At 39.9% G+C, this 22,381-nt stretch overlaps 1 protein-coding gene across 2 annotated transcripts in view; it reads left to right on the top strand.

Moving 5' to 3' along the window:
- Positions 1 to 224: 224 nt before the first annotated feature.
- zdhhc9 (zinc finger DHHC-type palmitoyltransferase 9) overlaps positions 225 to 22,381 on the top strand; it is an 83,642-nt gene continuing 61,485 nt past the window's right edge. Inside the window, exons 1-2 of one of the 2 annotated variants that reach the window (XM_048605395.1) lie at positions 225 to 326; positions 634 to 816. In XM_048605395.1, the coding sequence (XP_048461352.1) occupies positions 262 to 326; positions 634 to 816 (248 nt within the window). In that variant the 5' untranslated portion in view covers positions 225 to 261. Of the gene's footprint in view, positions 327 to 633; positions 817 to 21,716; positions 21,798 to 22,381 lie in introns of those variants that run through there. The other variant, XM_048605396.1, reaches the window with a different exon arrangement.

The raw sequence follows: 22,381 nt of genomic DNA, 5'->3' as shown, positions 1-22,381 counted from the left end.
TCATTAGGTTTTTGGGGGGATAGGAAATTACTTGGTGCAATTATTGTGATCACGAATTGAGACACTGATTTTAATAGATTTAATACTTCCACTGAACCTATTTAAAAATTTTCAATCCCAAAATGGCCTTGATCATCGGCTAGTAATATTTGCAAATAAAAGTCTCTGTTCTGATCCCATCCGCTGTCGACCTGGTTAAATACGGTGTGGCAGTGACTCAGAACAGCCTGTCTGTCTGTCGTCTAACGATGGTGCGAATGAATGGGTCGCTTCAAGCTGGAGGTGCGCGCTCGCGTGCGCAGGCGCACGCCCACGGGAACCAGCAGGTGAGCGGGGGCGCGCACAAGCAGTCTTACAAAGTGGAGCTGGGGAAGGGCGTGGTTGACGGAGCTTTGGCTGAGCCTTAGAGATGGAGCAGCGCATAGAGAGGTAGTGCTGAATTTGCTTGAATATAGGAGCTGTTAGAGGCAGGAAAGGAAGGAGCAGGAGGGGAACTGAGGACTGCATACCCGGGGAACAAAGGGAAAGAGCGGTCTGCTCTATTATATACTGTCATCGATCTGAGACTTTTTTTTAAAAAAGGCATTATTATATTTGATTGAGTTTTTTTAAAAGAGATTTTTCATTGTAAAGAGTTATCGAAAGGAATTACAAAGCCATGAAGAGCGAGAAAAAACCAACGCGGAAATGGCAGAAGCTGCCAGGGAGAAACACGTTCTGTTGCGATGGTAGGATCATGATGGCTCGACAGAAAGGAGTTTTTTACCTTACCGTCTTCCTCATCGTGGGAACCAGCGCGTTGTTTTTCGGCTTTGAGTGAGTAACAATGACAAGAATGTAGAATTGTTGTGTTTTGAAAGAGGTGGAAGGACTGTAAGGACCCGGACTTCTAAAAGTGGCGAAAATCATATCTTAGCAGAAAATCCTTGTGTTTGAGGGGCCATAAAGCTTTCGCGGCGCAGCTTAGATTTCTATTTAAAACCATTTTTCTGGCGTAGAGCTCGCAACTGATTTACATGAATTTTAAATCGTGCTGTGAGGAATTTAAACATCCTGTGTCCATTACTTCTGTTAGCCACCTGTCAATCTTAGCTGTTTGAATGCGACTCGCTCTATTTTGTAGAGAAAAAAAAATGAAATCTCGCTGTTAATTGTTTCAAGTTTGAGCTAATTATTCTTTGTAAAATTTCACTTGAGAGCAATGACCTTGACAACTATGGTGTCGTGGGGTATTTTTTTAAACGTTTGGATTTTTTTTTAGATTCTAAAGTAGTAGTAATTTCGCAAATCATTATTTTCGTCAACGAAATACAAGCCTCCAAAGGTGACAGTTCTTGTGAATCGGGAATGGAGTCCACCAGGACAGCTCGAGTAATTCTCATCTTGGTGACGTTCGCGGTGAAATGATGCGTATTAATTTGATTTCCTTCATGCTGTTATATCTGGCTAATGTGAACAAAATAGCCGGCCAAATAATTGCTTTTGCAGCATTCAATTTAAGGTTGGGATACTTTGTTTAAAATAAAACTCCGTCTTTGTTCCGTTCAGTTAAGGGATTTTAAAAGTTTCAGAACTACTTCGTGGTTAAATACACGATGGTGCTCTGAAAAGTCCTCGATTTATTTTCCGCTTTTATTTTAGCTAATCTCAAGGTAAAAGTGGCTACCTCAGTATTCCTGGCTGTAGAAAAAGGAACATCAGTCAGGTCTTTCTTTGGCTGCGGTGAAGCCTCTGGGAACTGTGCCGAGCTCCCCTTGTCCTCCACAGGCAGAGCAAGTATGTTGGTGTCTCCTTAAGGACCAGAAGGATTTGCCTTTTCATGCGTTAGACACTTGTTTGTTATGCTGGAGGATTGTCTAGTTTTTGCAATTCTACATATCTTGTTCAGGAAGGGGAAAAAGGAATAGACTTTTCTTTTTTAAAAAAAACCCCTGTGAATTCAGGCAATAGGGCCCTAAGTTAGACCAATTTCCTCCCCCCCCCTCCTCATTTTACAATAATCAGATCCTGCCTTATGTAAATTCAAGTTGTAAGTTTCTTGTTTTTAGGTGTTTATTTAAATTCGCAGCATGGGACTATTTTCTAAACAAAAGTCAGTGTATTGTAGAACACTAAAATTGCTTGTCACCTGTTTTCAAAAATATTTTGTGAAGTGCATTACAAAACATTTTGCCTTAAATTGTAGTAAAATTCAACTGGTCTCCCAACAATGTGTTCCATTTTCAGCTGACTCAGTACAATGGTACCAATCTTAATATTGACAACAGGCAACCATGTCAGGTATCTGACCTGAGGGCAAAATACTTATAATTGAAAATGACAGCGCAATAGACACAAACTCTTCATGTGTTATGCTTCACTTTTGAGGTACATCAGAACAGTTTCAATACATGGAATAGACATTGTGATTAGAAATGCTTTGCCCTTTCATAGTATATTAAGCCTTTCAACCCTGATCTGCTACTCATTATGATTATATCTCATCTATTTGTTTTTAATTCTCATTCCCTTCCCTGATAACATTTTTAATCCCTTGCCTGACAAGAATCCATCTTCTGCCTTCTAAAATTAATAAATAACACTATCTATGCTACATTCAGAGGTAGAGTTCCCAAGTTGCATGATGCTCAATTTCTCCTCATCTGATCTAAAAGGACAACTAATTCTTCATTGCTAAATGGACTCACCAGAAATATGGCTTGAGGTTTGCAGTGACAGATTTGGGATTGGTGTTAGTTCTTCTTTCTGTAGTCTCCATAGCTTTGGTTCTGTGATTTAGATTAATATTGATTAAAATAATTTCCATTTGTATGTTTCCTTTAAATTCATTTGTTGGCATCCATAAGCCATATTGTTTAATATTTTCGAATTAAATCCAATTCAAACAAATCCTTGTGAAGCGATATTGCAATTTGTTGATTCCGCTTTTATCCTAGTTAATCTCAAAGTAAAAGTGGCTACCTCAGTATTCCTGGCTGTAGAAAAAGGAACATCAGTCAGGTTTCTCTTTGGCTGCAGTGCAGCCTCTGGGAACTATGCTGAGCTCCCCTTGTCCTCCACAGGCAGAGCAAGTATGTTGGTGTTCTGTGTTCTATGTTTAAACATAACATAGAACAGTACAGGCCCTTTGGCCCATGATGTTGTGCTGACCTATTATCCTACTGAAATCAAACTAACCTTCATTTTACTATCATTCATGTGCCTATCCAACTAAAGCTGCATAGAATTGAGGCTGTGTGTACAGGTAAAATAAACAATAGTAGTATTTGGTTTTCCACCTCCTTTTAAGTTATTTTGGAATATTAATAGGACAGTTTATGATCTAAATGGTGCTTTTGGTGCTCAAAATTGTCCCTGAGCACAAACTTGAAACTCTGAATTCAATGTTAACATTATTCTTTCCAATAATAGTAGCTAGACCCTGCCATCAAAACTGTCTTCACTGTGCTAGTCTCTACTTTCTTATGGCCCTGTTGTACTGAGTTCTATTAGCATCCTGACCTCAATCTTGTCATATCCTCACCCTCCTCTTCAATTCACCACAGCTTGCTGTTGAAATCATGAATATGTCCTCTATAGTTCTGTTTTAATATGTAGCTTCCCTTTTTCACACCCTACCTCTAGCTTTTGAATTGGAATTAATCTTCATGTACTTGCATCTTGAATTTTTAAGTTCCCTCAGCTTTACTACCTCGTACCAAAAGCCTTGTTAAAACCATGAAGTTTGACCATCACTCCTTCTCCTCTTCTTTCATGTGTCATCTAACTTTTCTGTGAAATGTTTTGTTTTCCCCCCTGTTTGGAAGTTGCTTTGCAAGTGTAAGTTGTCATTGTTTTGCCCTGTTTCCCTGTTTCCAGGTACTTCGAAGCTACACATAATGTAAGCCCTTTGCATTTGTTGTGATCTCTCACATTCCAGGGAATAGGTAAACTGAGAAAATGTAACTGCTCTTAAGTATGTTTGTGTTGAAAAGTTCAAAGGAACCTTTTAAGAGCAGTGTGACATATTAAAAAGTTGTTCCTACCTACGTATGTGCTTTATTTTATCAGATTATAAAGATGTTTTTAATTCTAATCGGAAGACAATTTTAAGTGCTTGAAATGTGATAATTCACAAATCAGCCTGTGCATAGAGGCTCTGAACTGTGAAACAGCACATGTTAGCAGATTAATAATCCAATTTATTGGACCAGGTTTGCACAGAATTTGTTGTTAGTGAGGGGGATGTTTGCACTGCAGAGTTAAATCTGGAGAATATATTGAGACTAAATGGGAAGTGATGAGGTATGTGAGAGATCTTGTGCTTCGTTAGGAGTATTTGCCCTAGGATTTCTAAATTAATCACTTTCTTTTCCTTGTATCCAAGCACTTTTGTGTGACTATCTCCTTTGTGCCCAGAGTTATTGCAATATTACACAATGTTTTTCTTTGATAATCAAGGGACATAATGTGTGACATTGTTCTTTATTGCAAATAGTATTCAATGAGTCAGGTTCCAAATACTGGCCTGCAGAATATGGTACAGAATTTTCTCTTGGTTCTCAAGGGTTCAGAGTGCAGAAACTACTGACTTTTTATCATTGACGAATAGGCATGTAGTTTGAGACTCTTTTATTTTGTAAATGGGATGTGGGCATCAACAGTGATTGATTGTTGCCCGTCCCCAATTTACCCTTGAACTGAATGGTTGGTTTGTTAGGAAATTTCACCTTAGTTCTGAGTCAGCCACATTACTATGAATTTGGAATCACCAGCCAGGTGATGGAAATTGGCAGATTTTATGCCTGTCAAAATGGAGGCATCCTCTCACCAACTTCTTTAAAAATTTTACAATCTCATCACTCCAATTGCAATTATGTTTGAGGCCAAGTGGGCAGGGAGGGCTCAAAAGCCTGCCTGAAGTGTTGGCCCCTGGTCTGCACTTCCCTCGACCTCTAACAAGGGGTTATTATCTGAGCTGACCATCTGTGTCGTAGGCTTCCCTATGCACTTGCTCTCCCCTCTGATCACCACCCATGATTTTTTCCCACAAGGAGAAATGTCTTCTGTCTGCTCAAATAAGGCCCCTCAGAATCTTGTTTTAATGAGATTGCCTCCTCTTGTTTTTGAACTTTTTTTTGGCTCAAACATTTCTCCTCAAATGTCCCTTTTAATACTAGGAATTAACTTCAGAACCTGTATGTCAACTACCTCCAGTGTGAAGCTTGTCATCTCTTAAATAAGGAGACCAAACCACTATCCAGATATAGTCTTGCCAGTACCATGTACAGTTGTTATTTGACATTTATATTCAGTTAGGGAGGCCTGACATTCCATTTGCCTTCCTAACTACTTACTGTACCTGTATATAAACATTTTTGAGGTTCATGCAGCAGGACACTATACCCGTCTAATGTAGAATTCTGTGGTGCCTCTGTATTTAAATATTTTACATTTGTTTTGACAAAAGTGAAAGACCTTGCATTTTCCCAGATTATACTCCACTTATCAATTTTTTTTTTGTCCATTCACTTAAACTATAACACTTTATAGATTTTTTTTTTACATTCCCCTCCAAACTTTCTGACCTATCCCTGCATTATCAGGAAATTTAGCTGCAGTGCAGTCAAGCCGGTCAGACTAGTCATTAATATAGATCGTAAATTGGGACCCTAACACTGACCCCAGTGGTACCTCCTACTCATTTGTAAACCTGAAACTGAGCCATTTATTCTGAAGCTGTATTGTTAGTTAGTTAATTCTCTATTCTTGATTTATGTTGCCCCAGATACTGAGCTTTTATCTACATCTACTAGTTCCCTTTTCATCTATTGTTTGTTACGTTCTCAGGTAATTCATCAAACACCATTTCCCAATCATAAACCTTGTTGACTCTGCTTTGTATTTATGACGGTGTCAAATTGTCTTGCAATTACTCAGTAATAGATTCTGGCATTTCCACAATGACTGTAGGCTAACCGGTTTATGCTTTCCTGCTTATAAACTTGAAATATGAAGATTCCCTTCATTCTTGAGTGATGGTGTCAGATTTGCAGTGATTTTTTTTTTAATGCAGTAGGAATTTTCCAGAATCTGGGGAAGTTTTGGAAGTTTACAACCAATGCATCCTCTATCTTTGTAACCACTTTTTTTTAAGACCCTAGGCTAGAGGGCAACAGTTTCAAGGGACTTTTGACCCATTAGTTTTCTCCAATACATTTTCTTTAGTGATGGTTTTAAGTTTCTTATTTCTCACTTTGTCCCCTGGTTTTATCCTATTCTTGATGTTTTTGCACATTCTACTGTGAGGAAGACAAGATTATTCAAATTCTCTGCTTTTTCATTATTTACCATTACTAATCTCCTAGTGACAATCCTCTAAAAGGCTAACGGTTTAAGTGGATACTTGTAGAAGTTCTTGCAGTCTGGAACAGTCGCTTGCTAGTTGACTGCCATATTCTAATTTGTTCTTTTTGAGTCATCTTCTTTTAGTTTCTAAAACTTTCCTGATCTTCTGGCCTGTAATCTAGCTTGATGGCATTGAAAAAATAAATACAATGTGATACTACCTTGGACCAACTTAATTAACAATGGATGGTGCATCATTCTCAGTGTCTTTATTTCTCAATTAGAAGAGAAGGTTTCCTCGCCCTAACCTTGCTAACTGAAATTGCCAATACCCAGCACCATTCTGATTAATCTCCTGCAGTCCCTTGGATCCCTTGCAATATTCTTAAGGTGTGGTGTGACCAGAACCAGGCACAAGACGCTAGTTGTCATGTAACCAGAGTTTTGTTTAGGTTCATCATGACTTCCATACTTTGTACTCAGCAGTTCTACTAAGTTTTTTTTATATCCTGATTACATGTGAATTCCATGTCACTCTGCCTGCCCTCTCTCCTTAGAACTGTGCTTTTTTTTTTAAAAAGCAAATTGCTTCTTGCTATGCCTTTGCCAAAAAACAGCACCACACAATTCTTTGCTTTAGATTTCACCTGCCACTTCTCTACCATATCTGCGAGCCTCTGTCTGTCCTGTATTACTCAATTGGTATCATTTTTGCAATTTGCACCAGCAAATTTGGTATCATTGGAAGATTTTCTATACAGCAGGAAGTGATCTTAGTGCTGACTCCTGCAGAACCATCATCCTCCACAATCTACCATCCTCCAGTCTGGAAAAAAATAACCATATATCATGACACATTTTCTGTCCTGAACCAATTTTTAAAGTCCAATTTGATGCTGATCCTCTTTTTTTCCCTTGAGTTTTAGTTTTGTTAATCAGTATTTTATGGTACACTTCCTTGACAATATGGACAATATCCACTGCAGTCCCCACATTGTTGTTCTATTTCATGTGAAAAGTTAAAGGCCGTTTGGCCCATTGAAGCTGCATCGACCTCCAAAGAGCGTACCACCCAGACCCACCACCCTACCTTTATTTAGCATGGCTAATCCACGTAACCTTCACATCTTTGGGCTGTGGGAGGAAACCGGAGCACCCGGAGGAAACCCACGCAGATGGGCAGGGGAGAACGAGCAAACTCTGCACACAGTCACTCAAGCCTGGATTTGAACCTGGGCGCTAACCACTGAGCCAGCAGCGCTAACCACTGAGCCACTATGCTGTCCGGTTTCTGTTCCTTCATCAAAAAGATTCATTTTAGATTCGTCAAACATGATCTGCCTTTTAGAAATCCCTGCTGACTGTCCCTAATTAAATCAATATGCACTTGGCGAAGTTTGAGGCTTTTGTTCCCGAGTTTATTGCTTCCATGAAATGATCCGTTCCTGAACCTGACTGGCTTGTTACAAGAAATGCCTTTTGTATTTTTCTTGAACGAGTGTGTTGTATTTGCTGGATTGGCAACCAACAATATTTTCTAAGCCAAATTTAGGTAAATTAGAACATCAAGGCAATTTTTTTCTCCTCTTGTTAGCTACGTTTTAAGGCCAGCGATTTTTGGGTAGTGAAATACCCAATCTAAGCATAGTCAACCATTCCACTGCATCCTAATGATCAATTTTTGTCCTCCTGCTTTAACTCTATAATTGTGCTTCTAACAATATTTTGTCGTCATCCTCTTTGGTGAACATTGATATCAAATTCCTGTTAAATATTCTAATCTTGAACTGCAGCTCAAAGTGTACATCATTCTATGCCTAGCACAATGTGATGCTTCCTCACTGTTTGTTTGTCATTTATTTGCTAGTAGAAAAATTTGGATTACATTTAATGTCAACTATCATTCTGTTCTTAGTCTTTGCTAGTTGTCTTATGTTTGGCTAGGTTCCAGCTTGAAGAATTCATCTGATGTACATAATTCAGCTTTGTTTTATTCTGTCTCCCTTGTCATCCAGGAAGTCCTGCCTTTTAGTTGCCCTTTGCAACCTGTATTGAAACAATTTTTCCTTCAATCACCCATTGGTGTATTGATACTCTTTCTGTCAAAATGTTTTGGTTCTTTTTACCTGCGCCTCCACCTCCCCCCAACCCCAAGCCATTCCCAAATTGAGTTGATTCTCTTTTAGTTTAGCATTTTTCTTTAATGGAGAAGAGCAAAGTGCAATTCCATGACCTGAACCTAGGTTGCAATGATCACTCCTATCCAGATGATCTCGCACAGATATTTTTCCCATTTCATTCTAAGGCATCAGATACAGCATTGCCGCCTTCCTATTGGGACTGAAACATATTGACCTGTAAACTACCATAACGTTCCTCCCCTTGTTTTCCTTTTTCTAACATAATTATCCAAATTCTGATAAGAGAAACATCTTTCACCCTATAGTTCTTGCACATCTGTATGATTTCCCTGCAGATTTGTCCTTTTTAACCCTTTCTTGATTATATAGATGCCCTCAGTACCTGTTCATACTTTTTATTTTGCCTCTGAACTCTAACCAGTTGAATTCTGTCCTTTGTCTTACTCAAGTGTCCTCTGTTTTAAACACAACAATGTCTTCCTTTATCAATTTTGTCACTCTACTTCTACACTTTTCCCTATCTATTACTACTAAAACATCTGAGAGCATGCACCAAAGCAATTTTGGGAAGCATATAATTCATTAGATGATGGGATTTGAGTATTGCTAGCAAGGTGTGGATTTGTTGCCTTTAAAGGTCATGAATTCCAACCTTTAACTTGCTGTGGTGCATTGTTAGGGATATAGTTCTAGGATTTAGATCCAGCAGCAGTGAAGCAGCTTCATGACTTCTGTGGACCTTGGGTGATTATTATCTTGTACTTGCGTTATTCTAGGTGGTCACTTATGGAATTGCAGGTGGTGCACAGAGCTGGACGGGGTTCTGATCAAGTATGCTGCTTTTTCTTGTATGGTCTTGAGCTTGTTGTCTGAGTTGTATACTTCCAAGCAAACTAAAAAAAAATTCTACTGAATTCCTGACTACAGCCTTGCAGATGGTGAATGGGGAGATGGAGAAGAATTAGAAGTGCGGGAATTCATACTTTCTGATCCAGTTTCAATGACAGTGTTTGTATAGCTGGATTAATTAATTCCTGACCAGTGCCAATGCTGGTATTGGGAAACTTGGACGGTTACGTTATTGAATGTGCAGGGGAAATGGTCATTTAAGTAGGATGAATATCAGCTGATGAATATTCATCAGCTGAATATTGTTGAGGCCTAGCTGCATTTGTTAGTTTGTTTTGTTATTGGTACTGAGTGCTAATCATGCGTGAGCATCCTCCCTCTGACCTTTATGGTGGAGGAACAATCATTGACAAAACAGTTGATGCTCAGGCTTTGGACATTACCCTGAGGAATTGTTGCAGTGACATCCTGGGTCTGATGTGGTTGTTGGCGACCAATTAATTATCTTCCTTTTTATTAGCTAAGAAACTGACTAATGGAGAATTTTCCCATGATTTCCTCATTGAATTTAAGTTTTTTGTTTAGGCTTTTTAATTGCCACATTTGATTAAATGCTGCTTTAATGTCAGTGGAGTCACTTGCACTTGACCTTTTGAATTGCACTCGTGCCCATTTTTGAACCAAACTCTCTAATGGGATCAGGAGCGATGTGATCCTAGTAGAACCTAACCTGAGCATCAGTGAGTAGGTGCTACTTGATGGATTGTCAGTTACAACTTCCATGCTCTGGAATAGCCTGATGCGTCTCATATGGCTGCTTCTGTTTTATTTTGGACAGGATATAACTGTCCAGTTCTCATCATTCAGGTCAGATAGCAAAACTGGAACAGCTTGATTCAAGAATTTTTGTCTAGTTTTGGAACCCATGTCTTTAGTACTACAGCTGGGATGTTCCCAAGCACAGCTTTTACATCTAGTGCTTCAGATGTTTCATGAGGGCTCAGATTAAATAGGTCTAAGACTGGGATGTAGGATGCTGATGGCCTCAGTCAGAAGCAGAAATCATCTATTTGACTTGTCTGCCAAGTTTGCACTGATTTGTGGGCACCCCTGTCATTGAGGATGAGAATGTCGTGTCTCTTCGTTTGTGTTAGTTGTTGAATTGCACACATGTAACCTTGATTAATGCAACGTGATGACTGCAGAGACAACACAGTGTGGAACTGGAGGAACACAGCAGGCCAGGCATCATCAGAGGGAGCAGGAAAGTTGACGTTTTGGATCGGGACCCTTCAGACGTTTGAGGAAGGGTTTCGACCTGAAATGTCAACTTTCCTGGTCCTGCTGATGCTGCCTGGCCTGCTGTGTTCCTCCAGCTACACCCTGTTGTCTCTGACTCCAGCATCTGCAATTCGTACTATCTCGTCATGATGACTGCAGAGCTTTGCTCCATTGGTCTTTGGGGTCACTGTTTGGTTCGTAGCATTCAGTAATGTTTAGCATGCATATACTTTGTTGTAGTTTCACTAGGTTGACACCTCACAACTGGTTGCACTTGATGCGGTACCTGGTATTTTTCCTGTACTTCTGACATTATTATGAAAGGAGGTGCAAATAATTGGGCCTAGTGCACTGTCTTAAGGACTCTGCAGTAGGAACTCTGAATGTCTTGGATATGAAATGATTCACCTCTAGCAACTACAAACATCTTCCTTCGTACTATTTGACTCAAACCAGTGGAGACGTTTTCTCCAATTCTCACTGGCTTTCATGTTCTTCGGGCTTATTAAAGTCACTAGTTGTGAATCGGATGTTAAATATCAAGTTAACCGCCAGATTGTTTAGTAGTATTGCGTGTTTCCGGAGCATTTTATTCGTTCATGTTGCTTGTTCTTTTGTGGGCTTATTCCCTTCCTTGCTTTGGAGAACTTTGTAGAAATTGTCATAACTTGATTGTGTCAAAAGGCCAGATTGTCTTTGGGTGATTGTTACAGCAAATGTGATATTGGCGCAAGCCAATTGATGGTTCATTGACCCGGTTGATCTCACGAGTGAGAAAGTATTTCCCAGCATTTCCAGGCATTGGAGGAATTAAAACTAAGCCCTGGACACTTGAAGGCCTTTGATAAGGTACCACGTCAAAATTTATTGTTAAAATAAAGCTTCTGTAGTGAAGGGCAAACGTTGATATGCGTCGGAGTTTGGCCAGCTAACTGGGAACAGGCAAAAGTGAACTTTTTATCTGGTTGAGAAGTAATAATGAATGGTGTCAGTCATACAGCATGGAAACAGACCCTTCAGTCCAACCAGTCCCTGCTGACCATGTTCCCAAACTAAACTAGTCCTACCTGCCTCTTCTTGGCCTAAACTGCTCCAAACTTTTCTCTATTCATCTACTCATCCAAATGTCTTTTAAATGTTGTAACTGTACCCGCATCCACTACTTCCTGTGGAAGTTCATTCCACACACGAACCACTGTTTGACTTTAAAAAGAACAGCTGAACCACCCCCCTACCCATGTCTTTAATCTTTTTCCTCCCCTTAAAAATATGCCCCCTAGTCTTGAAAACCTCCACCTTGCGGTGGGGGGAAGATACCTACCATTCAACTTATTTATTCCCCGCATGATTTTATAAAACACAGTGTAAGGTCACCCTTCAACCTCCTGTGCTTCAGTGGGGGGCAGGGTGGGGGCAGAGCCCGAAGCCCAGCCCCTCCTTTTATAGCTCTCGCCCTCTATTCCTTGCAATATCCTGGTAAATCTTTTGAGCCCCCTCCAGTGTAACAGGAAGGATACTATAACTGGGATTAGATCTAAGGCCTCAACATTGTTGAAATTCAAAATGACTTGGATAAAGGTACTAGAGGTATAATTGCTTAAATTGCTGATGAAACAAAGGTAGGAAATTAAGTCGTGAAGAGGATGTAATGGGAGCTACAAAAAGGCCTAAATAGGTTGAGAGCAAAGATCTGGTAAAAGGAGTGGATTGTGGGGAATATGAAATTATTCAGTTCTTTTTATCCTTAAATTGGAACAAAAATCATTTCCCTCTTAATGGTGAGGGACATGGGTATCCGATGGAATGCCTTAAGAGAAAAGTAGTTTGCTGGAGTTTAGACGAATAAGCAGTGACTTGATAGAAAGTTACTAGAACCTGACTAGTTTCGACAGGGTCGATGTGAAAAGGATATTTCCTCTTGTGGGAGAATCTGCAACTAGTGGTCACTTTTCTTATAGGCTGATTTGCTCCAAAATTAACAAACTTGGTGTGTGTTTGTACTTACGACTTTGCCTGTAACCCTTTTTGGAAGGTAAACAATGTAAAGACAAACCTTCACATTAGTAATAAGATGATCTCATGCTATGGGTTCTGAAAATACAGAAGACTTTTAGTCATGGTAACTGTTCATATCCTGTATGTCGTGTTCCAACCCATTTTTTGGAGTTTCTTACCAAAGTGTTTCATGGTTTAGAAATTCCACTTTTCTCTAAGTTTCATGAAAAGAAGCCATCAGCTGAGGATTTCTGCACATGGCCTGCACACTTCTGTTTGTGTTGAACTACTAGTTATTGCAATATATCTAAGTTATGACTTAGATCGACCATTCATATCTTGGTTTCTAGGTGATTTCCCTTCACTGTCTTGTGGTATGGCTTTCTGACCTGCTAAGAGGGGTCAAGGCAAATGTTTGTGTACTCTAATTCAATTTTAACCGTTTTTTCCCCCTTTTGGAAGACTAGAAACTTTGTTTGTTTGTTTTTTGGTTTGTCAGAGGCATATTGTGAACAAGAAGCATGGGGGAGGGGGGGTACATGGGGTAAGAAAATCATCTTGAATTCATGAATTAATCTTGTCAGAGCAACAGTGTATTTTTTTTTTTTGAAGGTCTCATTTTAGTTAACAGTATACGAAAACATTGAGTTGACTTTCTTTTATTTCGATAAACAATTGTTTAGTTTTAAATTTAATTCCTAAATATGCCTGCTTGGGAAGCTTTGGATGGTGAATTCATGAAGAGAATGCAATCAATAAAACATTGATCTTTGCCTATTATGTGGGGAAATGTGCCATTTTACTCTTGGGGTTGTGCCACTAGAGCTATTACTCTTCTCTTGCTCCTCATTTGAAAATTAAACAATATGTATCTCTTTTTTTTTTAATGCTTGTGTCCATTTTGTTGTGTTGTTTTGTTTTCTCCTCCCTCTAACGTTTACATAAAGATTGGGTATACCCTACAGCTTAAATAAGAGCTAACCTATTGTTAGATACTTTCGTTTTGCTGTCTTGAGTAGATCCTGTAGGCAAGCCTCAGTGATTCACAATATACCTTTTATTTTTGCATGTCCAACATCTACCAACTTCTTTCTTTTGCAATCCCATGGATTGAATTTATAAATAAAATTGCTTTAGCTTTTTTTGACTATTGCTTATGGTTGATGCCCTCAGGATTATCTTTGACTTTGGAAAGTGACAAAATAAGCGCTTCACTCTTCGGGTTCTAACTGTCCAACAGATACTTTTAACTGGCTAAAGATGTATGGATTTGCAATAATTATAGATGTTGGGCAATGTTCCCTGTAAACTGGAGCAACTGGGAGGTTTTGTGCAATCGATGAGTCTGTTGACCCAATTACTGCTGAGCATCAACCTTGGAGGTGCAGTGGGTGGAGAAATATTTATAGGGAAGTTTGCTGTTGCATTATGTTACCATTAGTATGTAAGTATACCTTTTTTAAAGACAACTGCTTATGATCTCATTGTGTATCAGAACCTTGTAATCTGAGGGTATATATGTCTCGGTCTCTATCTTACTGGGGCCACCTGCGATGTGACACACTGAAAGTGTGCTACTGTTTGTAATTTAGTCGCTTACTTGGATTAGCCCAGACACTGAGAGTGTGCGAATGTATATACCACCAGCTGTAATAAACATCCAGTGAATCTTTCATTGTCGCATTACTCTAGTTTACTACTTGTGTTGGGGATCTAACAAGTATTGCCCCATTAGGTACAATTACCCTGCTGTGTCACAGCAGCAAATCAATAGGCTTAAGCGTGTCTGCTCAGGAGATGAGTAAACATTCACTGGGATGATCCCCAGTATGAAGGGATTGTTTTTGAGTAAAGGTTGAAAAGTTGGGACTCATTAGGATTTATAATGCGAAGTGATGTCATTGTGCAATCCCATATGCTTCAATGAACTTAGTACTTTGTGTACATTTCTTTTAATGTTTGAGATTGAAATATGTTCTTTATTCTGTCCTGGCTTTCAGGGTTGACTATATTTTTGAGGTTGCAGGAAGGAGGAGTATCTAAAATCCCTATTTTGCAGTTTTAGGGATTCAAGACTAGAATTAATTCCAGTTGCTAGTTCTTGATCTTTTGTTAGAATTTTTTAAAGTCTCATTCTTTTTGTTTTCAGGGCCTAACTTGATTTTTAGAAAGTAGTACTAATACAACAATTAATTGAAATGTCATTGATATTAGTTTATATGTAGTTGTCTCCTGAATTGTTATTGAGATTTCCGAGCAATTGCAAGTATTTTGTAATCTAAGGTGCATGTTGACAAAACTATTGACCCTTAATGGCAGAGTGCCAATGACATCAATAATTACCCAATGAATAATACAACATGCAAGCTTTTGAGGTTATGGTGTTCCTTGTAAACAGTTGGTAACAATTATCAGTTCTGTGCAACATAATGTTTTAATAAACGCATGTTTTGAGGTCATTAGTTTTTATATAAAGAATAAGTATGATGTTGACATGTAACTTAAATGAATTAGTCTGTTTTGTTCTTCTTTAGAATTAATATACTTGGAAATTTTTATCAAATTGGAATGTTCAGTAAATGAGCCTGTATCTAAATGAAAAAAGCAATTTAATATTTCTGGTAGGATCTTCCATTGTCCTGCCTCTCAAAATCCCTTGACTGAGAATCAAAGGATTTGTGGAGTAGGCAAGTCCGTGGAGTTGTAGCTCAAAAAATCAGTTCATGGTTGTGCTGAATGGCAGAGCAGGCTTGACTGACCAAACGGTCTGCACCTGTTCCTATATGTTGTGGTGGTGTTCTTGCGACCAACTCACCAAACAAATTGACAGATTTCATTGTCGTAAGATCAATTCAAATAGAGGCTGTGTTATAATGTTTGACAAGTTCCTCAGTGGTTAGCCCTGCTGCCTCACAGCACCAGGGACCTGGGTTCGATTCCAGCCTCGGGTGACTGTGCAAGCTCCACGCAGACATTCTCCCTGTATCTGTGTGGGTTTCCTCTGGGTGATTCAGTTTCCTCCCACAGTCCAAAGATGTGCAGGGTAGGTGGATTAGCTGTGCTAAATTGCCCGTAGTGTTCAGGGATGTGTAGATTAGGTGGGTTATAGGGGGATGAGTCTGGGTAGGATGCTCTGAGGGTCAGTGTGGGTTTGTTGGGCTGAAGGGCCTGTTTCCACACTGTAGGGATTCTACAAAAAAAAGTACTGTACAAAGTCAGCTGTCATTACAGAAACTTGGGTAACTCAGGGAGAGGAATGGTTGTTGGAAGTTCTGGGATTTGGATGCTTTAAAAGAAATAGGGAGAGTGGAAAAAGAGGCGGGGGAGTGGCATTGCTAGTCAGGGCTAGTATAGCAGCTACTGAAAGGCAGTTCGAGAATGATATGTCTATAGAGTCAGTTTGGGTTGAGGTCCAGAACAAGAGAGGAGCAGTCAGTTTTGGGGGTTTTTTACAGACCCCCTAACAGCAGAGAAGTACAGGAGCGGATTGGGAGGCAGATACTGGAAAGGTGCAGAAGTCACCGGGTTGTAGTCATTGGTTACTTCAACTTTCCAAATATTGATTGGAGACGTTTTAGTTCTAATAGTTTAGATGGAGCGGATTTTGTCCAGTGTGTTCAGGAAGGATTCCTGACACCGTACATAGATAGACCAACACGAGGAGAGGCCACTTTGGATTTGGTGCTTGGCAATGAACCGGGCCAAGTGTTAGACCTGTTGGTAGGAGAGCATTTTGGCGGTAGCGATCATAACTCGGTTACTTTTTACAATAGTCATGGAAAAGGATAGGTACATATAGCAGGGTAAGGTTTATAATTGGGGGAAGGGTAATTACACTTTTCTGTTAGGCAAGAACTGGGTAACATAAATTGGAGTATTGCGTCCAGTTCTGGTTGCCTCATATTTACAGGAAAGATGTGGAGGCATTGGAAAAGGTGCAGAGGAGATTTAACAGGATGTTGCCTGGAATGGAGGGAAGGTCTTACGAGGAAAGGTTGAGAGAGCTAGGGCTTTTCTCTTTAGAACAACAAAGGATGAGAGATGACTTGATAGAAGTGTACAAAATGATCAGAGGTATTGATAGAGTGGACAGTCAGAGACTTTTTTCCTAGGGTGGAGGTAGCTTTTACGAGGGGGCATAGTTTTAAAATGAGTGGAGGTAGATATAGGGGAGACGTCAGAGGTAGGTTCTTTACTCAGAGTGGTAGGGGCGTGGAATGCCTTGCCGGAGAGGGTAGTGGAGTCTGTCTCATTACGGGCACTTAAGCGGCTATTAGATAGGCATATGGATGATAGCATAAGGTAGTGGTGGAGGTTAGATAGACCTTAGGATTAGGGTAAAAGTTCGGCACAACATCGTGGGCCTGAGGGCCTGTACTGTGCTGTACTATTCTATTCTATGTTCTATGTAAGTTTAAGGCAGATGATATGCACATATCACACTTGGCATGCTGAAAATCTGATTTAAATAGCAGTGGGGGAAAGAACTCAAGTCATTGAAGAGTCATCAAATTGTTAGCATGCAGAGGAAAGCTATTCGGTTCGTTATTTGTGGTGACCCTCGAGCAATTCACACACTGCTGCACCTCTGCCCTTTGCGCGTATTTCTGCACGTTACTCTTCATCTTTTCCAAATATTCTAAATGTCTGGAAATATTTTAACAGCATGGTAGGAGGCCCCTCTGCCCATTCAGTTTGAACCTACTGATTGACAACTGACCCATCGTAAACATGTTTTTCAGAATTTCCTGTATTACTGGAAGTTATGGGACTTCAGGTATATATCCAAACAATTTTTTAAGGAGGATAATTTTGAATAAGGGCTTACTAACTTCTCAAGAAGAGTTCCATGCTTCTACCACTTTCTGTCAGTGAAAGTAGTTTTCATCTTCCTTCTAATCCTTCCAACCACTTAATCTCTGCCCCCAATCCCTAACGTGCAAGGATACAGATCCCTTTCCTTCATTCTATGCAGGCCTGTCAACCTGGCACACCCAAATCTGAACTCCCTTCAGCCTCCTGTATTCCACCCCTGCCCACCCAATCTTTCCTTTTATAGCTGCAATTTTCCAGTTCTGACATCATCCTCAAATCTTCTTACAACCCTCTCTAGTGCAGTGATCTATTTTCTGTCATAAAGTGATCAGTCTGCATGCAGTGTCCAATTGTGGCCTAACTAGTTTTAGATGGTTAAAGTCTAAGCTCCCTCTTTTTTGAGTTGTATGCCTTGGCTCACAAATTGAAGTTCTCCACTTGTCTTATCCATTTCTCCCACCTGTCTTGCTAACTTCAGGGATCTGTGAACATTTGCTCCAAGGCTGTTCATTTTCTCTACACCTCAATATTCTCTCATTTATTGTTTTTGTCTTTGATCTCCCCAAATGCATCACATAATACTTCTGAGAAGTTGAAATCTATTTGCTCCTTTTTCTGCCCATCTGATCGGGTATGAAGATAAATTCAGTGGCTGGCCAAAGAGACTTGGGGGTTCAGGTGCATAGATCTTTCAAAATGTGACAAGTGCAGAAAATAATCTAGAGGCCTAGTGGAATGCTGGCCTTTTTATCTATAGGACTGGAGTACAAGGATGCAGAAGTTATGCTGCAGCTATTACAAAACCCTGGTTAGACCCCATTTGGAGTACTGAGAGCTGATCTGACACCGCACCTTAGGAAGGATATATTACCTTGGCAGGAGTAAAACATAGGTTTACAAAAATGACATCTGGGCTTCAGGGGTTATGTTATGAGGATAGATTATACAGATTAGTGTTGTGATGAAGAGCTGCTGGACTCCACATTAAGTCTGCTTTCTTCCCACCTATGTTGTCAGACTTGAGCAATTTTTGTTTTCATTTCTGATCTCCAGCACCTGCAGTTTTTTTGTCTTATTTTACAAATTACGCCTGTTTTCTCTAGACTTGAGAAGGTTAAAGGTGATCTGATAGCATCTTGAAGTCTTCAAGCTGAAAATTTAAAAGTAGATAAAATGTTTCCACCAGTTGGAGGTTCTAGAATGAGACATCATCTGAGATTTGGAGCTGTATTATTCGGAGATGTTAAGCAGTGTTTCTATCTACAAAAGGTGATAGATGTTTGGAGCTCTCCTCCACAAATGGTAAGAGCTGCTGGGTCAGTTGTTAATTTTACACCTGAGATTTTTTTTGGTTAAGCAGAAGTATTAAGGGTTATGGGCTCAAGGTGGGTATATGGAGTTCAGCCACAAATCGGCCATGGTCTCGTTGAATGTTGGAACAGGCTTGAGGGGCTGAATGGCCTATTCGTGTTCCTATATCTGCTGCACCTTCTTCCCTCCACCCCATGATTGAACAAGCAGAATTTTTATGTTGCCTACAGAATTCTTGATTATGCCACCCTACATTTTAATTCCAAGTCACTAATATATTGCACAGAAAGCGGGGACACAGTATTGAGCCTTGTAGTATTCCATTGGAACCAGCCTTCTACTTGCCAAACATGCCCATTAATTATCAGTTTGTTTTCTGCCTCTGAACCGACTTTGTTGCAGCTTGTTACATTTCCCTAGAACCCAGATACCTTTGTTTTTAACTGGTCTGCCATGTGGGAATGACACTGCTGGTAAATCATGAGTTTCTAAGAAGAAATGAGCTAGTGGTGTCTCGTGCATTTTTACCCTGAATTAAAATAACAAGATTTGCCCTTACACCAACTCTAAAGCTGGATGTGACAGTGACAGTGATAGTAGGAACTGCAGATGCTGGAGAATCCGAGACAACAAGGTGCAGGGCTGGATGAACACAGCAGGCCAAGCAGCATCATAGGAGCAGAGAGGCTGACGTTTCGGGCCTAGACCCTTCATCAGAAAAGGGGGAGGGGAAGGGGGTTTTGAAATAAATAGGGAGAGAGTGGGAGGCGGATAGAAGAGGGATAGAGGAGAGGATAGGTGGAGAGGAAACAAACAGGTCGAAGAGGCGGGGATGGGGCCAGGAAAGGTGAGTCCAGGGAGGACGGACAGGTCAAGGGGGCGGGATGAGGTTGGTCGGTAGGAGATGGAGGTGCGGCTTGGGGTGGGAGGAGGGGATAGGTGGGAGGAAGAACAGGTTAGGGAGGCAGGGACGAGTTGGACTGGTTTTGGGATGTGGTGGGGGAGGGGAGATTTTGAAACTTGTGAAATCCACATTGATACCATTGGGCTGCAGGGTTCCCAAGCGGAATGAGTTGCTGTTCCTGGACTGACCTATCCCCTTCCTAACTCCCTACCTACACTCACCTTTCCTGGCCCCATCCCCACCTCTTCAACCTGTTTGTTTCCTCTCCACCTATCCTCTCCTCTATCCCTCTTCTATCCGCCTCCCACTCTCTCCCTATTTATTTCAAAACCCCCTTCCCCTCCCCCTTTTCTGATGAAGGGTCTAGGCCCGAAACGTCAGCCTCTCTGCTCCTATGATGCTGCTTGGCCTGTTGTGACAGTGACTGTCTGACGATGAGGATACAATCTTGAATTGATATTTTTTAATTGCGGGAGATGAGCATGAATTTTCAACTGGAACTTCAGTGTTGTCTAGCTGATGTTGATTTTCTGAGGAATCTTTTTGCAAAAATGCAAAAAATCAAGTACAATTCAAGATTTCATTGGATGCAGTTAAATTGATGACCTGTAAATGTTCAGTGAATGGAGGATTGCCAATGATTTGTGGCCTTGTTTTTAGGCAGTTGAAAGTCACGCTTACTTTAATGTGCTGTTACTATGTATAGTGAAAATGGAATGGAACAATGGGTAGATAGCATATGACTGTTCAGTTTCCCAGTCTGACACCAATTATTTTCTGGACGTGCTGATTCTGAATAATGCTTGCTGCTATAAAGTCACGAAGGGCTGACTGGAGAAGCAATATGATGTCACTTGTATTTTAAAATACAAGTACTGCAAAACATTTGTTCATCTGTCTATCTGTATGTGTCTCTTGCAGGACATTATTCATAGGCTTAGGAGCTAACAAATGCATCCATGCCCAAAGATATTCAAGGTTGAAACCAAAAATCAGTTGAGGTTAGATAATGGTTATAATCAACTTCTTTCAGTTTATAAATAGCAATGGAATTGAGATTAGATACAATTTAAGTTTGTATTTTAATTGCAAACAAACGAAATACTATTTTATACAAATACAGCTGACTAGATGCTTTGTCATAAATCCTCTTTTACTAAGCAGTTTAGGCCATTGCCAGACACGCTCTTTTACAATTGGTGATTTTGATTTTACTTGGTTTCTGTATTTTGAGGTTTGAAATACCTTACTGAAGTTTAAAGGCAGCATTGAGAAATTTTAAAACAAGATTTTTATTGATAAAAGGTTTGTATTAGTACATCCTTCTATAACTACACTAGAGCAATTATTTGCATAGGTAATAGGTTTTAAAATTGGTAAAAGGGTGAGGTTTGTCAGTCGTCTGCAAGCGAATAAAGTCGAATTCTCTTTTATAGTAAGGCACATGGACCTGAAGGCCCATGCTGTTAATTGACCTGTGATAATTAAGTAGGTATATGAGAACTAATTTTTTTAATTGCTGCTTTTGCGATTAAAAATATGGATTGGTGTTCCCACATCTGAATGAGGTGCTTATTTGTGAATGTTAGTTGCTGACTAGGTCTGGCTCAATATTTGTGCTCCCTCCTAGCAGTAACCTATGTTAACTCTGTTGGATTGACATGAAAAAGACTCTGTATTTTGCCTAAACTTTGGGCAATTAACAGATCAGCAGAAGGAAGGAGGAAATTTTTTATGTTTGCACCAGACATAGGGGCAAAACATTTGAAACTGCATTTGCCTTGGTTATGCAGCTTTAGTCTTTATTGTTGCCATCCCTAATTAGCTGGCTTACTAGGCTATTTTGGGGTTGGGTGTGTTTTTAAGGGTCAATCACATTGTGGATCCATAGTTGCATATAGGCCAGTCCAAGCAAGGATGGTAGATTTCCTTCTGATGAAGGTCATAATGAATCAGCTGTGTTTTTTTTTAGTTAATTTGATCTTTTCATAATTGTCAATTGTCCTTGTGTCGCCTCTCCTCCTCCCACCTTTTTCTACCCCCATTTGATTTGATCCCTTATTCCTAGATCATCAGTCTCGCCTTTGGGGGTTTCCAACTGCTCAAGAAAGGCAGCTTTGAGGCCTTTGAAGTGGTGTCACAATGGGAGGAGGGGTGTTGGTGAACAAAGCTAGGTTTGTGCTGCTCTTGATTACTAATCCAGTGTCATTACCACTATGCAATTGTCTGCCCTGCAAAATTAACTTCAGAATTGAGTAGTTTTATGCTGAGCAACCTTTTTTTGAGCTTTATTGTCTTGAATAAAACATGGAATTAGGTGTCTAGGTTTGCTGCAGTTATAACTTTTCTTCCCTTGTCTCCTCAGTTTTTTTTTCATTTCCTTATCACTGTTTATCTCTTGAAGGTGCTGGATGCAGGATGTAATGCTGCTGAAATGTGATGTTCAAAGTTTAACAAATCATTTAATGTATGCAAAGCAAGTCGTATTGCATTTGGGAGGGAGCAAATAGATGAATATTTAAAATTCACTTTAAAAAAAAGTTATGCTGGCAAAAACTAGATACTGGAGGCCTGATCAGAAGTTATAAAAATGAATGCTAGGTATTTAATAAATATTAGAATTAAAAAATAATTCATAGGACATGGGCATCACTGGCTAGGCCAGCATTTATTGCCCATCTGTAGTTGCCCTTGATGTGTTGATGTGTTGATGTGTTGATGTGTTGATGTGTTGATGTGTTGATGTGTTGATGTGTTG

Source organism: Rhincodon typus, chromosome 14 (genome assembly GCF_021869965.1).
Source record: "Rhincodon typus isolate 14 chromosome 14, sRhiTyp1.1, whole genome shotgun sequence".
Taxonomy (NCBI): Eukaryota; Metazoa; Chordata; class Chondrichthyes; order Orectolobiformes; family Rhincodontidae; genus Rhincodon; species Rhincodon typus.
The sequence above is the reverse complement of the archived record's forward strand: the minus strand, read 5'-3'. Positions and strand labels throughout refer to the sequence as shown.